Source organism: Tenrec ecaudatus, chromosome 14 (assembly GCF_050624435.1).
Source record: "Tenrec ecaudatus isolate mTenEca1 chromosome 14, mTenEca1.hap1, whole genome shotgun sequence".
Classification (NCBI taxonomy): domain Eukaryota; kingdom Metazoa; phylum Chordata; class Mammalia; order Afrosoricida; family Tenrecidae; genus Tenrec; species Tenrec ecaudatus.
The window spans coordinates 106,554,493-106,571,392 of NC_134543.1; the positions used below are offsets into that span (position 1 = coordinate 106,554,493).

The 16,900-nt window shown below is 46.1% G+C and overlaps 1 protein-coding gene and 1 pseudogene across 1 annotated transcript in view; both read left to right on the forward strand.

The window, feature by feature from the left end:
• The window catches only part of SQOR (sulfide quinone oxidoreductase), a 64,322-nt gene that overhangs the window by 11,566 nt on the left and 35,856 nt on the right, over nt 1–16,900 (forward strand). Inside the window, exon 2 of the mRNA XM_075530497.1 lies at nt 13,614–13,864. Within this exon, the coding sequence (XP_075386612.1) occupies nt 13,631–13,864 (234 nt within the window). The 5' untranslated portion in view covers nt 13,614–13,630. The remainder of the gene's footprint in view (nt 1–13,613; nt 13,865–16,900) is intronic.
• Nucleotides 5,798–6,333, forward strand: LOC142425587 (cystatin-B pseudogene; annotated as a pseudogene).

Here is a 16,900-nt window from a genome sequence, read left to right on the forward strand (position 1 = left end):
GGTGACGTTCCTGCTTGGAGCAGCCCATTCACAGAGAGGACTGCAGGGCTGGCCTCACTCAAGACATGACGTCCCCTCCCTGGACAACAGCGCTACAGACCACAGCACTGAAGATGCAGTTTAGGGAGTGCTACTGGCCTGACCCGCCCACATGGGGGCAAACCCAGAGGGGAGAGCAAGAGACCAGCAAGGGCAGCAAAGCCACAACGTTCCTGAGATATTGCGATTGTAGACTTTGGACTGAGTGTGTGTGTATGTGTGTGGGTGAGGGGTGGGCAGGTAATGCTTGACACCTCATCTGAACTGGTTGGGGGACATTCACAAGGGGCCACACTGAAAGTCTAAAGGTGCAATGGGGTGGAGGGTGGGGTGGGACACGAGACTGCTCCATCCTTGACTGCGGTAACAGAGATGGGGTCATGTAGATGGTGTGCCTTTTGGACACGGACACTGAGGTCTAAAAGTGTTTAAGTGCTGTTTGGCAAGTGGTCCTGGGTTATGGATCTCTGAAAGAAATGGAGGTTGAACTGGTGGATTGTAAGAGGACATGCTCGCTGTTTAGCAGAGGGAGACTCATCCACTCTGTGCCAGGACAGACTTGGAAATGTTTGTATGGTCTTTCTCTCTCTTTCTTTTCTCTTGGTGTCTGTCTATATAAGATAGGCTGGATAAGCAATCCCAAGGAGACAGCAATGGGACTGATGGTTCTGGGGAGGCTTGGGAGAGGAGGACAAGCAGGGAGGGAAGCGATGAGCAAGTAACGAATGGGACAGGGGAATAGTAAGGGATCTAAAAATGATGGTGAGGAGGGTGTAGCATTCCTGGTCATGTTTGATCAACTGAACTGCATCTGAGAGGAATTACTGAGAGGTAAATGATGGGTAAACATGACAGTGGGGAAGGAGGAAAGAAAAACTAGAGGAAAGAACATGAAATAAAAATTATATATATCGTCTACAGATATGTATATATGTCAATATATAAATATATAAAGATAGGTCTATCTATCTATCTATATCTATCTATCTATCTATCTATCTATCTATCTATCTATCTATCTATCTATCTATCTATCTATCTACACATACATACACAATAAGGAAACTGATAGACTTTGGTTTGTTCCAGTTATGTGGCATTATATGATTCTCACCTTCCTGACACATCGCTAAAGACAAAATTGGTACATAAGCTTATGAGGTGAAGAAAGCTAATGGTGCCTGGCTATTAAAAGATATAGCATCTGGGGTCTTAAAGGCTTGAAGTTAAACAAGTGGCCATCTAGCAGGGAAGCAACAAAGCCCACATGGAAAAGCACATCAGCCTGTGTGATCATTAGGAGTCGACGGAAATAGGTCTCAGACAAAAAAAAAAAAAGAGAAACAAAAAAACAATCAGATTGAAGTGAAGGAGTGTAGACAAAGTGGAGACCCCAAACCAACCTGTAAGATAATTGGACAGCTCCTCACAGAAGGGCCACGTGAAAGGGATGATATATCCAGGATTTAGTACAGCACTAATGAAACATAAATATCTTCTAGTTCTTTAACATTCCCTCCCCTTACTATTATGGTCTTAGTTTTATCTTATTAATCTTGTGAGACCTGTGTATGTTCATTTGTATAAGTAAGGCTGCTCGATGCTTGAAATTCAAGATGGATAAACCCTTTCAGAAATAGTAATGGAAGTAATGATTTCCTGAGGATACAGGAAGAGAGGGTGGGGTGGGGAGGCGGCTTACAAGGGGAGAAAGGGGAACTGATAGCAACGATGACTGTATAGCCTCCCTCTAGGGGAATGAATAACAGCTACATGGGATGGTATTAGATATGGTAAATAATAATAATAGTAGTATATAATACAATAATAAGCATTCCTAGAGTAAGGATGGGAGAGGGAGGGGAGAAAGGGGAACTGACATTAAAGAGCTCAAGAAGAAAGAAAATTATGAAAATGATGGTGGTAGCAAGTATATAATTATGCTTAATCTAATTGATTGTTATAATATCTGTAAGAGCTTCTAATAAAATGATTAAAACAACAACAAAAAACTTTAAAAAATCCCCCAAATAACTGGTGTTCTCCTTCCTGATGCCTTTGGGGTTGTGCTAAGAAAGTATCTGACTCCGAGAAGCTGTAACTATCTACTTCATCTTTCTTCTAGCTCTTTATTTGACTTATTTTCAATATTTAAATATTTAAACTGGACTTTATAATGTTTAAAAGACTTTCCATTGCAATTTGGCTCACAATATACTTGGTCAATGTTTACCAGCAGTAGGCAAGTCTACTGTTCTTCCTAGTGCCTACAGCAGGGCAAAGCCAAACCAAACTCAGTGCCATAGAGCCAATTCTGATTTATAGCGACCCCGAAGGACAAGGTAGAACTGTCCTTGTGGGTTTCTGAGACTGTAATTCCTTATCTTTCTCCCTCAGGGTGGCTGGCAGTTTCACACATAACCTACTATGCCACCAAGGTATCACGACCAAGGCTGTGTGGGACAATTTCTGTTTATCAGCACTAGTCCTTATATGTAGCACACACTCAATGAAGACGTCTTAGGTAGCATCTGATTTATGCAGTGCTATTCTTCCCATAAAGTAATTTCATTTATATGTACTTTGTACAGGACATAAACTCTGTAAATGAAAGTATATCTTAGACTATGTGTCTTGATGTTCAGTTCTGAAATATTTATTAGTATTTTGACTTTTTATTATGAATTGGGTGAAGGTTTATGGAGCAGGTCAGTTTTCCACTAGACAGAATCATACACTTTTTGTTTCACTTCATTGACTTCATTCCCACAAAGTAACATCACTTGTCTCACTTACTCCGGGTGCTCCCTATTTCCACTCCTCCTTCTTTCCTAACCCTTCTGAATTTTGTCCTGGGGTAAGTGCTGTCCTTTGATCTCAAAAGTTTGATTATTCTAAGGCATGGATGCTCCCCTAGTGTGACTTGACTGCTGTTTGGCCTTGCACCATGGGGGTGAGTGCATTTCCTGTCCTGAAGAATTACTAAAGACCATAGTCTCAGGGGTTTCACCAGTCTCTTTCCAATCGGTAAATCTGGTCTTGGGTTTGTTTGTTTTTATGACTTTGAGTTTTGTTCCATATTTTTCATCTACCCTGTCCAGGAGCTTCTAATGTGATCCCTCTCAGAGCAGATGATTACGGTAGCTGGACACCGTATAACTCTTTTCTCATGGTAATGGAGTCCGATGTTCTTATGGTCTATAAGTTATTGGATTATTTCCATGCATATTCAATTTTTTAAAGTTTTATTGGCACTTTATCCACATGTCACATAATTCAGTAATTTACCATATCAAGAAAAGTTGTATAATCATCACCACAGTCAATTCTCATCTTCAATGTTTTTCATTCTCTTTTGCTCCCCAAATGGAGAGACCAATATTTGCACCTACAATGGCTGCTCAAAAGGTTTTAGGACCTAGCGATGAAAGCTGATGGTGCCCAGCTACCAAAAGAGATAGCGTCTGGGGTCTTAAAGACTTGAAGGTAAACAAATGGCCATCTAGCTCAGAAGCAACAAAGGCCACATGGAAGAAGCACACCAGCCTGTGTGATCATGAGGTGTCGAAGGGATCAGGTATCAGGTATCAAAGAACAAAAAAATCATATCATTGTGAATGAGGGGGTCAGTGCGGAGTGGAGACCCAAATCCCATTTATAGGCCACTGGACATCCTCTTACAGAAGGGTCTCGGGGAGGAGACGAGCCAGTCAGTAGCAACGATGAAACATACAACTTTCCTCTAGTTTCTAAATGCTTCTCCCCCCCCCACCCCACTATCATGATCCCAATTCTATCTTACAAATCTGGCTAGACCAAAGGATGTACACTGGTACAGATGGGAACTGGAAATGCAGGGAATCCAGGGCGGATGATCCCTTCAGAACCAGTGGTGTGAGTGGCAATATTGGGAGGGTAGAAGGTGGGTTGGAAAGGGGTAACTGATTACAAGGATCTACATGTGACCTCCTCCCTTGGGGATTGACAGCAGAGAAGTGGGTAAAGGGAGACGTCGGACAGGGCAAGATATGACAAAATAATAATGTATAAATTATCAAGGGTTCATGAAGGAGTGGGGAGCCAGGAGGCGGGGGTAAAATGAGGAGCTGATGCCAGGGGCTTAAGTGGAGAGCAAATGTTTTGAGAATGATGAGGGCAATGAATGTACAAATGTGCTTGACACAATTGATGTATGTATGGATTGTGATAAGAGTTGTATGAGCCCCTAATAAAATGATTAAAAAAATGCTTTTAGGACCTCAGCCACTACTCACCAAAGTAGGATGCAGAACATCGTCTAGGTGAACTATGCTGTGTCAATGAACATGGCTGTCCCTTGACACCAGGAGCCCGAGTCCTGAGGTCCAGTGACTCAGTTCCTCAAGGTGCTTGATTGTGTTTAAGAAGTTTCCATAACTGTACCCCGTATAACATGGTACACTACATTCATGATATATTTGCAGCAAAGATAAATGCACATGAATAAATATCCTGTAGCAAACCCATACATATTTGTGAATATACTCCCATCTCACTCAGCTGGCATGTCTCTCCATGCATCTGCTTATAAGATGACTGTTACCGAAAGATTGTGTATATAACAGTGTGGTAGGTTTATTGTGCCAACTAGGCCTCCATAGGAACATGTGGGTGGGGTTTAATCAAGTCGAAGCTTGACTGAAGGGCAATTGGGATAAATGCTTTCTGAGGCCAGGCTCCCATCTCTCTTTCTCCCAGGTGATCAGACCAGGGTGCTGCTGCTTGAGCTAGTCCTTTGCCTCAACCGTGTGATTCACTACCTGTGGGCTGAGCCAGTCTGTGGATCTTGTTGGTTTGCTGTGCATTGCTAGAACTTGAGGCTCCTTCGAGACCTGCTTCACCATGATCCTGGGGGATTGTGTGGCCTGTGCATGCATCGCTAGAGCTTGAGACCCTCTGGGGCCTTCTCTGCTACCCTCCTGTGCGACTGACTGTTGCTGCTCCGCTGTCTGCTGCCTGTCTTGCCTCAGGGCAGATTCTGCTGTCTGCATCCATGACTTTGGACTGGCAGCCCTGGTGAGTTGAAGGATCTTCAGTCTATTAATTGTTGCATGAAAGTGAGTTGAATTGAGCCTTCTGTACTGTTATGTGGACTAATTAGCTGTTGTATTTCTTCTTGTGGTATAAACCTATCCATATATATATGTGTGTGTGTGTATATATATCACAAGTGTCCTGGTTTTGTTTCTCAAGAGAACCTTGCCTAACACCAGCAGTACACCTTGGTTGCTTCCCCACCCCCCCTGATAGTTTTATTGGCACATAATTTACATATCATATAATCCAGAAGTCCAATTATTCAGTTGTCAGTGGCTTTTAATAGTTCTAAAATTTGGTCACTGTATGCTTGTGACAAGTTAAGTATTGGTATAGACCTCAAATTATTGCACAAACCTTAAAGAAAACTTCATCTTTAAGCACATTTCCCAGCATTTCCAGCTGACGACATTGCCCTTTTCAGCAAGGTTAAATGAGTCCTAGAGATGTGCAGGCTCTCCTGGGTGCAAAAGATACCTCAAGTTCCATGTGGTGGGTTAGCTGGCACAGGAAAGGAAGGCCACGTACTTCATTCTTCCAGAGTAATTACTGCATTAGGAAATCATGCTGTAACCATGTTATTTAGTTGCAAACACTTGACCCAATCACTCTCATAATGATAACTTTCGATGGTAATATAGAATTAAATTGCACGTTAAAAACCAACTGAGAGATTTTTGGGGCCTGGATGTGGCCTCAGAGTCATCCCTCTGGGCCACCCTGTATCCACTTACTTTCTCTGCTCCGTGCAAGCCGCCCCCATTCTCGCTGCCAAGATGATGTGCGGAGGAACCTCGGCCACCAAGCCGGCCACCGCAGAGATCCAAGAGATCGCTGACAAGGTAAGGTGCGAGGTGGAAGCGAAAGAAAACAAGATGTTCCTGGAGTTTAAGGCAGTGGAGTACAAGTCTCAGGTGGTCGCCGGGAGGAACTACTTCATCAAGGTCCACACGGGCGATGACAACTTCATGCACCTGAGAGTATTTCAGAGTCTCCCTCATGAGAACAAGCCTCTGACCTTGTCCAACTACCAGACCAACAAGGCCAAGCATGATGAGCTGACATTCTTTTAATCCCTGGTTGCTTCGAGAGCCCTGGGTCCACGTGATCCACACATGAAGATAGTTGTGTAGTCTGAGTGGGAACCCGGGACCAGAAAGTACACATGTCCACACCGTGCCGCTGTGTCATGTTAATTGTATCACCAAAATAATGAGTGTCAATGTATAACCCTAGTATATTAGGTCCCATGAAGGCCAAGCATGTTCATGAAATCTATTTTCTAAAGTCTTTCAAACTTAAAAAAAACAACCAACTGAGAGTCTAGTGGATCTATAAAGAAGGATCAGAGCAACATGTTGTTAGGCACGTCAAATCTTCCGTGTGACTAGCAGTAGTGGGTGCACACACATGCATGCAGGACTCACAGTGTCTCCAGGACGGGTGGTCATTTTGCCCTCATGCCTCCACCAAGTGTCTAACCCAGGGCCTCTGATAGGTGCTCTGTGTATTTTGTATGCATTACTTGTGCGCCCTTCAGAGTCAGATGAGATCATGGTCAGGAGTCATAGCATTTATGAGGCAATCCATGCTTGGCACATTCTTGACAGCTCGAACCAGCGGTTCTCAACCTGTGGGTGGCAACTCCTTTGGGGGTCGAATGACCCTTTCACACAGGGGTCCCTTGATTCATAACAGTAGTAATATTACAGTGGTGAAGGAGCAACGAAGATCATTTTATGGTTGGGGGGTCACCACCACATGAGGAACTGTATGAAAGGGTCATGGCGTTAGGAAGGTCGGGAACCACTGGCTAAAACAGTGCTGATCCAAGGACAGTAACAATGTCTTTCATTCTATCTCTCCGGATTTGGGTTGATGCTTGTTGTAAAGGAGAGGATGGAGGGTTCGATCCCAGCAGTGTCCTCCGCACCCCAAGGGAAGTGTTGACGCTTCCTTTGGCTCCTTCACTTGCTCCGACTGCTCCAGATCCTGATTTCGCCTTTCGTTGGCTGTGTGACCTTGAGGATATAAACAGTGACCTTCAGCCTCACCCCTTCCAGTTGTAAAATGAGGGTAATCAGGTGGGAGGAGGAGGAGGTGGCGTTCTGCTCTCATGATTTATAGCCGCAGACATTCACAGGGGTGGTTCTGCTTGATGCTATATGGCACTATGAGTCAGAATGGACCGGATGCAGTGAGTTTGATGTTTTGTTTTGGAGCTTGTACCTCGGCGTCTGGCACAGGGGAGTCTGGTGTCGGGTGGAGATGAGCAAGTTTTACCACAGGGATTGTGATTCATGATCTAGTTGCAGGTATGTTATGTGGGACCCAAAGCCAACCAAACCAAGGAAGCTAATTCACTGCCACAGAGCCCATTCAGACGCATAGTGACCCTCTCGGGCAGAACAGAGTGGGGTTTCTGACACTATAAATCTTAATGGGAGAAGACAGCTGATTTTTTCCCCCCACAGTGCACCTGGTGGGTTTGAACTGTTGACCGTGTGATTTTCATAGCCCAACACTTAGCCCAGCATGCCATCACGGTTTCATATGTTTTGTGGAAGAGGCTTGGTATAGAGAAGGGCTTCCCAGTCCAGCGAATTCCTTAGGGATGGTCAAGCAGGGCTTGCTAGAGGACTGTAGGCTCTCTCGTGCACAGGGCCCTGTCAGTGCAGGAGAGGGCAGGTCCCAGAAGTCCAGTGCTTACCTGGCAGCAGCGGTCATGTCTCCATCAGCGGGCGTCAAATTATTATCAATTCATGGCCAACTTTGTTTCATTTATACCCTCACCCTTTTCCACTTCTTACACTATTTTGAAACAAAATCCAAATAATTCCACTGATAAAAATCTCAAGTTTCACTACCATGAAGTCAATTCTAACTCACAGTGATCCTATTGCACAGACTAGAACTGCCTCTATGGGCTACTGAGGAAAACTCTTTATAGGTATAGACGGCCTCATCTTTCTCCCATGAAGCAACGGGTGGTTTTGAACTGCTGACCTTGTGATTTTCAGCATTAGTCATCACCCATTATGCTACCAGGCTCTTTGAAAATCTTAGATAGTATTTCTAAAGGACAAAGACTCTTAAAAAGTATATCAGTGTTACGATTACGCCTTATGCAAGCTAACACAATACCATATAGTCTCTCCCACCCCACTCCATGGGACTAAAAAAAAACTACTTTAATTTGGTGTGGAAATAAAATTTAGCTTGAAGATATTTGTCCTGATTGGTTCTCGGCCCTGCCTTTGGGAGAGCACAAAAGCAGTTTTGAATTAAACTCTGTCCTTAATTATCGATGTGCCTGTAAGCCAGTTCTGTAACCTGGCTCTCAGCCCCAGTTTTCTCATCTATAAAATGGGGATATTAACACCTCCTTCTTAGAGTTGTTGTGAAGAGTCTCTGAGACACAGAAAAAGTGCAGCTGGTAATTAGTAATTCGATAATTGTTAGCAATTATGATGATGACGGTAGCTCTCTTTTACCATTCCCAACCAAATCCGGTCCTCTAGAAATGATTCAATTAAAAAGAGGTGTATGCAACTAATGAGAGTGTTAGGGGCCATTTAGTTCAATAGGTCTATAAATCCCAGGAGCCCGTGGGTGGTGCTAACAGTGAACACGGATGGCTGCTCCTCAGGAGGCTGGAAGTTTGAGGCCACTGGAAGTGACCGGGAAGAAGAGCCATGGCTGTTGGCATCGGACAAATCAGCCACCGAGAACCCTGTGCAGCACCGTTCTCCTCAGAGACACGGGGCCCTGTGGTTGGAATTTACTCCATAGCAACTGCTCTGGCTTTGGCATTGGATTATAGAGCTCAAGCAAGAGGATCTAGTGGGGCAAAGACGTGTTTCAGGAGTCTCACCTCCCTGGGCCCCTGGAATAAGGTTGACAGTGTTGTGTAGATGGGGCTCACTTGTGCCTCAGAGATTGGAACCCACAGGGATCTACGCCATCGGGACATAGGAGGGGGCTTCAAAAATCAATGGAAAAATTTCCAATCTCTTTTAATTCCATTTGAACGCAAACCTTTGGAAACCTCTGGACACATTTCAGAATAAGTTTGGGCCAGGGAAGCTGGCGGCTGAGAAGCCCTGTCGGAGGAATTTGGTGGGTGCTGAAGAGCTGCTGAGTGTTCAAAGGTTCTACAAAAAGCTCTCTGTTAAATGTGACAAAATAAAAAAAGAACTGAGCCCAGGACACCTGGGGTGGGGAGAGAGCCCCCTTGTGGCAAGAGAGAGAATCTGAGCAACGGGGCCCAGCTCTGCCCATCTGTGCGATGGCCAGGCCAGGCCAGTTCAGCGTTTTGATTTTCTGTACATCTAGAAGTACTGATGTACTAGTCCTTAATCCCATTCTCATTATTTGGATTGTCCAATTTAGCTTTCCTTTTGCCATATAGAGGGGGGCCTGGTGGCGTAGTGGTTGTTCGGAACCACCGGTCAGTGGGAGGGAGAAGGACAGGGCTTTTTACCCCAGCAAAGAGTTCCAGTCTCAGGAGCTCACAGGGACAGCTCTACTCCGTTCTCAAAAAGGGCCGCCCTGCTGCGAGTCAAAATCGACACAATGACAGCGGGTTTGTTTCGTTGCAGTATAGCAACGCACAACTGAAGTTTATAAATGACATTTTACATACCTATATACTTGAGTATAAGCCGACCCAACTATCAGCCGAGGCACCTAATTTTACCACCAAACACCACATTAAAAAATGTGCTGAAAACCTCAGCTTATACTTGAGTATATACGGTTTGTATACCCCAGATTAAGGTGTGGAAAACGGATTTACTCTCTTCATCTGGTTCACAATAACAAGGCTTGTTTTTTAAAGCAAAACAAACAAAACCCCGTTAAAGCTTAACCTTGTGGCTATTGAGAACCCAGGCAGAGAGGTCCCGCTTGCTGTAGTCGAGATAAAATAGCCGTCAACCACACGGATTGATGGTCTGCATGGAAGCACCAATGATGAAAGGTTGACAATAAGCTTTGGTGGCTGCAGGGAGCTTCAAGAATGCTTTGAATAATCCGGCTTATTCCCTTGTTTCATGAGAGGCCAGCAAGTCTTCTGAGGAGGCCCAAGAAGTCACCGGACTTAGACATTTCAGTTATTTTCAAGTTTGGTCTTTAGGGGGCGGGTTGGGGGTGGGGGCTTGGGGGGGGCATGGGCTTCTGTCCTTTGTTGTTAAGACTGTGCCGCTCTGGCTCCCTTCAATGGTCTGGTTTTGGGTTGTTGGTGAGCTCAGGAATTCCTACCGAGGCAAGCAGGGTATCAGAGGTCAGGTATCGCCAATCCAGTCGTAATTGTTGCCATGTCCCACTTCCCACCCAGACCATATTAGATGCTGGTTCTGACTTCTCTGATCTGGAAGTGGTTAGAATAAGAGAATGATCAAGATTGTTCAGGTGGGGAGAGCCAGGCATTGTGAAACTTGGGATCCTGCCCTTCAACGTATTCTCCTGTGGGTCTGAAGCAGTTGCTTTTAGCTCGAGCGAGATTTGTTGGCAGCCGCCCGGGCATTTGGCTTTGTGGCTGTGATTAAAGAGGCTGGTGAAGCAGATTCAGAGGCCCCCATCTCTCCCTGCGTCTCCCCTTTTATAACCCCTTCACCCTTCTCACCTTTCTCAAATCCCCGCATGCAGCTGTCTTCTCCTCTAATAAGTGAGGGGACGTGATATAATTAGATCATTTTCATTAAGAAGCCAGTGACCTTAGCAGCTAAACTCGTTATTCCCCAGCTCGGTGATTGCATTTTAATAAAGAATGCTTGGATTGGTATTTAACCCAAAGGACTTCTCATAATGGGGACATAATTTGGGGCATAATAACACACACACACACACACACACACACACACACACACACACTCACAGAGAGAGAGAAAGAGAGAGAGACAGAGAGAGAGAGAGAGACAGAGAGAGATATTGAGATTGAGATTGATTCTGAGTCCTTCCAGTTATACCAACTGGATGACATCCCCCATGTCAAACCGGTTCCACAGATAAGGGGGAGCAACAAGCAATGCTTTGAGAAGCTTTAGTCTCCGTAATGCCAAGGCACTGGCTGCCCAGAACAGAAACCTGTTTTTCCTAAGGATAAAGAGTGTCTCCGAGATGAAGTCAATGAACATGATTGGTCTAGCCACAATTCCTTATGTGATGTATTATAATCCCGGATTCTATGCGTTTGGCTATCATCCCATTTTGGAGGGAGTGGTCTGCTACACTCATTAGGGTTAAGGTGGGATTAAGTCCTGACTTGAGCAGAGGGCATGGACCCAATGCCCACTTTGTTTCCCTAGGGGTTATGCTCTTCTAACAGACAAAAATGAGACCCCCCAATCAAAGCCATCTTTCTGTACAAGAGCCATCTCAGACCCAGGAAGAAATCCCAGGAGCACTTCCAAGATCTGTCTGAAGTGGTGGAGGCGGAGACCAGAGACCATGACCATGGAACAGAACAGAAAAGTAGCATCAAGACCATGAGACGGGGAGGCAGGGCAGTGGGCCGGCTTCCTGGTCCACTGAGGGACCAAGGACCGGTGACTGAGAGTCTAAGGACTGAGGGAGGAGAGACTTGGCTGCTGGCCGAGGAGAAGAGTGAACCACTGACTGTATCTGTAATGTGTTCTGATTGTGGTGTGTGGTAACCTGTCAATTCCCCCAATAAGCCCCCTTAATCAGGAGTATTGTCTGTGGTTCAGTGTGATCCTGGGTGATGGGGTCCCCCATAGAGGCAGAGTGCTGCTGGGGGAAGTGTTGGTGTCGGAAGATCAAGAACGTTGCAGTGCGGTGGCCTATCTGACCGCTGCGTCATGGCAACAGGGAAAGCAGAGGCGGTCATAGATGACCCTCCCTAGCAGTTTACTGCCATCGCTGCTCGGAGTGACTAAGGAGAGATTGCCAGTCAAGGAGAATTGGCTCAGTGGCAATTTACTAGACAAAGTAAGCACTGGCGTAGTGGGTCTGCTTGTGTTTGTTTCCCAGTAGAAAAATGTGTGACATAGTTTTCATCACATCTCGACTCACGGCAGACTCATAAGTAAACACAGGTAAGCCTGTGCTTACTTAGATTACCGGGTACTCTGCCCCGGGTAGGGATTGCAAATTTGAACAGGTTTTGATTCTGTAGCAGGGTGTTGTGGGAAAGGGAGACAGGCAGATGGCAACAATGCCTAGAAGCAGAATCTTTGATGTGGTGAGAAGATGTGAACTTGTTCACCAGACATTAGTTGATAAGCAGAACTAAGCCTGTCTGTTTACCTTGCTTGTAGGGTCATCTGATCATTGAATTGGGTGTAATAAAAGACCCGTCAGCAGTCTGTGCAGATTTTATACCTAAAATATCACGTTAGCACACCAGGCGGGCTCTTTATATGACTTTTAAAAACATGTTTTTAATCTAGCAGAAATTCCTCCAGGCCTGGAGTGTCTTTGCTTACTCATCTGCAGTCAGTGATTTGATTAAATCGCATGCCCCTGACACAGAGCCTGGTGTCTGAAGGTGGCCTGAGGCCCCAATTACTTTGCTATGGACTCTGTTCAGAAGGTGGGCCATCAATTGTGGGTCTCTTGGTGGACTAGTTCTGTTTCCGTGTGATCTCAGGTGCTCCGTGATAAGGAATTATGGCTTCGAAGACCAATTTTGATGCACTGAAGAGTCACTCAAAGTGTTGAGGCCCGAGAGGAGAGTGGATGGCTATTGGGTATAGCAGATGGTACCCTAGGTTTTAGGTCATTTATGTAAAGCTTAATTTTTGTCATTTTAAATTTACAAAAAATTTATGTAAATTTAGTAAAACTTTAACGGGCGAGGCCCACCAGTTTCAAACAGTATCCTAAATGGGAAACAAAACCCAAACCAAATCTTTTGTCATCAAGCTGGTCTCCAGGGGTGATGGAGCAGAACTGCTCTGTGGGCTTTTCTCAGATGTGGTCTTCATGGAAGCCAATCACCAGGCCCGTCGTCCAGCGTGCTGCTGGGGGCAGGGAGGGGGGGGAAGGGGAGAGTTGCAGCCACTTTTTAGGCTTGTAGTTGAGTTGAGTGAAAACCACTTGTGCTACTAAGGACCTATAAAGAGCATCCTAATGAGCCCTTCCCTCTTCCCAACCCAACCCCCAAACCGTTGCTGGGAAGTCAAGTTGACTCCTCGCGATCCTTTAGGGCAAAGTAGAATCGCTCCCCAGGTTTCCATCTTTACAGAAACAGACTGCCTCGTTTTCTTCCTGGGGAGCAGTTGGTGAGTTCAAACCACCAACCTTTGGGCTCGTAGCTGCGTGCTTTAAGCACAAAATGCCTTCACAGCAGCATCCCAGAAAGCTTGCTGGAGAAATGAAATAAATGTAGGCAATTGTTACCGGCTGCTTGACTATCTCGGGGATCCTTGGGGACGCAGCCACAGGAAGAAAGGGTCTGCAGTTGCGGAAAGCAGCTGGAACCGATCAGGCCTTGACCTTCCTCATCCCTCAGAGCCTTGTCTGTCCCTTTCTAGCCCAACCCACCGGAACGATGACCCCGATGGCTCCCGTGGCGTCTGGCCCTCGCCTCCGGCTCTTTGCCTGCTTCCGCAGGCTGGCCACCCCACAGGCAGGCCCCCTCCAGCTGCACACAGGAGCCAGCTGTGCAGCCAAGGACCACTATGACGTGCTGGTGTTGGGTGGGGGCAGCGGTGGCATCACGATGGCCTCGCGCATGAAGAGGAAAGTGGGTGCCGAGAATGTGGCCATTGTTGAGCCCAGCGAGGTGAGTCTCCCTCTGTTGAGTACACCAGCGTGCGTGTGTAGATGTTCATGTGTTTTCGGGGGGATAACGCCAGAGACGGAGGCTTCATGTTAGTGCATCGCCTTCTGGCCCGAGGCAGCTCTTCAAAAGGATTGGGAGAAGGTGGAGGGAGGGAGGGGGCAGAATTTCCAGCTTTCGATGTTCCCTTCCCATGTCCAGAAGACAAGCAATAGCTATACAACTTAAAAAAAAAAACTAGGTTTCTTTTCAAATCTAGGTTTTTAGGGGGAGCAGGAGTGATGAGATGGTGGCAAGGAGCCCTCTTGAACGGTGTCAGTGGGTTTGAGAGACTTCATCACGAATAAGAGGGGGTAGGGTAGAGGGAACAAAGGAGAGAACAAATGTTCGGCAGGAAAAGCAGATGCCAGAAGGGGAGACTAAGTTGGAAAGTGTTTCTCAGGCACTCTAGGGACACCATTTCATGGAAAGTACTTTAGGATTGCCCAGAAACTCCCGGAAAATGACATGATGTTGGTGGTTTGCTTGTGTCCCAAGGACCTAGCTATGCACTGGGAGGCGTGTCATTGGGAGGGAAAACCGACATCTAGGTAGGGGTGACGGCAGTAGGGCAAGAAGGGCTCATCCTTTTCAGTGTGTCTCCCAAATGGGAAGTCAACATGTTGAAGAGCAAGGATGTCACATTGAGGACTAAGGTGCACTAGACCCAGCTGTCACATGCCTGTGAGAGTACGACTATGAATACGGAAGACTGAAGGAGAGCGGATGCACTTGAATTTGGGGGTGGGTGAGGAGTATTCAAAGCACTACGGACTGTCAGAAAACAAACAGATCTGTCTTGGCACAGGTACAGCCGGAATGCTCCTTAGAAGTGAGGATAGGGAGTTTTCTTTTTTAACAGTTTGATTGGCATGTAATTCACATGTCATACAAATTAGTTCGATCATTTTAAGAAGCGCTGTACAATTATCACCGTAGCTGATTTTAGAATATTTTTCTTCTTCCCTGTACTCATTGTTACAAGCTCCCCATTTCTCCCCAACTTCCCCTGTCCTACTCCCAAGAAACCATTAATCCAGTTACTCTATAGATTTACCTATCTGGGCTTTCATAGACAGAAAAGCATCATAAAACAAAAGTACTAGCAACAACGACAAAGTAAAACAGAAAAAAACACAACAGAAAACCATTGACGATGGACATGTTACCAAGAAAGACCCATCCTTGGGAAAGGACAGCAAGCCTGGTAAAATAGGACAACAAAAGAGAGGAAGGCCCTCAGGGAGGTGGATGGACACACTTGCTGCAAGAAGGGGCTCGGGCACAGCAATTGTGAAGATGGCGCTGGCAGGACCAGCCAATGTTTCTTCCGCTGTACGTCAATCGGAACCGAGTCTACAGCACTTAACAATAGCCACCATTCTCTGCTGAATTTGTGGAACATGTTTTGCCTGAGCTGCAAAGTAGATAGAACTTTCTTGAATCACTGGTAGGTAGGGTTGAAAATGGGCGATGCTCATGTGGGAGGGACGGGGGACCAGGATGGGTGGAGGTGAAATCTCAGGCCAGGGGCCAGGTTGGAACTGGGCCAGTTGGAAACCCAAAGCCCAGGCTTTGCGGGAACACCCCCTTGGGAGTGAGCATCCAGGCAACACAGATTGGGGCTGATTGTCCCAAACACAGCAGTGGCCACTCAGGGCACAAGGGCTCACCACCGAGTCATCTACCAGTCAAAGGAAAACTCTTCTTATCCCTGTTAACCTTGACTGCTAGGAGCCACCCAAACATTCAAATGTTTACATTTGACCTCCCTCAAAGATAGCAGTCCCTTCTTCATCCCAGCCCCCTTGTCCCACCATCACCCCCCAAATGATCTGTGCCAACATGAAGAGGACACAGGTAGCTGTGAGGAGTTGCTACCTTGCCAGGGTACAGGGTGGCCCAGTATTTGCTGCCTCCTCTCCCTGCGGCCACCTTACTTGTTCTGGGAGAGCTACTGAATTCTTTGCTTTACAGCCTCAGTGTCTTTTGCTTTCCGCTGGGCTCTTTGAAGGCCCCCCATAGTTTACAGATGACCACCAGCTGGGCGAGGTCTGCTTTGGCTGCCTCTCTCTTCCCAGCTAAATTCACTTTCAACCTCCCAGTGGGTCTTCACATTTTCATGAAAGTGGCTCTTCTGAGGGTCTGGGCATAATTCTAGACGCCTGAATAACCATTTCCTTAAGCTGCCTTCAAAGAAAGCACATGACTAGTCTCTGGGGCCTCAGGGATGGTGGAGGAGAGCCACCGGCTGGACCGGAGCTTTCCCTTCTCGCCTGTCTGATTTAGTGCCCACAGGAGCTGATGTTTTTTAATGTATAAAAAAAAAATCTCTGAGCTTGCATTTTGCTTCCACTTCCTGTTCAAGATGGATTTGAAATTGATGAACTCTGACAACGGGTGTAGGTGACCTGCTTCCCTATTCTTCTTTGTCACATTCAGTAGTGACTGTAGGGAGCTTACAAAGTCAGTTCCCCCCCCCCCCCATCATTTTGTTCCCTATCATTTTACTGGGGGCTCTTACAGCTCTTATAACATTCCATACATCAATTGTATCAGCATATTTGTGCATATGTTGCCATCATCATTTCCAAGACATTTTCTGCTTGAGCCCTTGATATAAGCTCCTCTTTTTTCCCCTCCCTCCTTCACCTGTATCCTCGATCAATTATATATTGTTATTTCATATCTTACACTGTCCTTTCTCTCCCTTCACCCATGTTTATGTAATTTGTCCCCTTTGTGGGGTTTGGGGGGGATATAGCTAATGTTGTTATGAATTCCCCTTCCTCACACTTCCTTCTCCCTGACCATCCCCTTACCTACCCTCATGATATAGCTACTCCCATTACTGTTCCTGAGGGGTTTATCTCTCCTGAATTCCATGTGTCGAGAGCTCTCATGTACCAGTGTGTGTTCTCCGGTCTAATCAGATTTGTAAGTTAGAACTGGGCCATGGTAGTGGGGGAGAGGAAGTATTCAGGAACTAGAGGAATGATG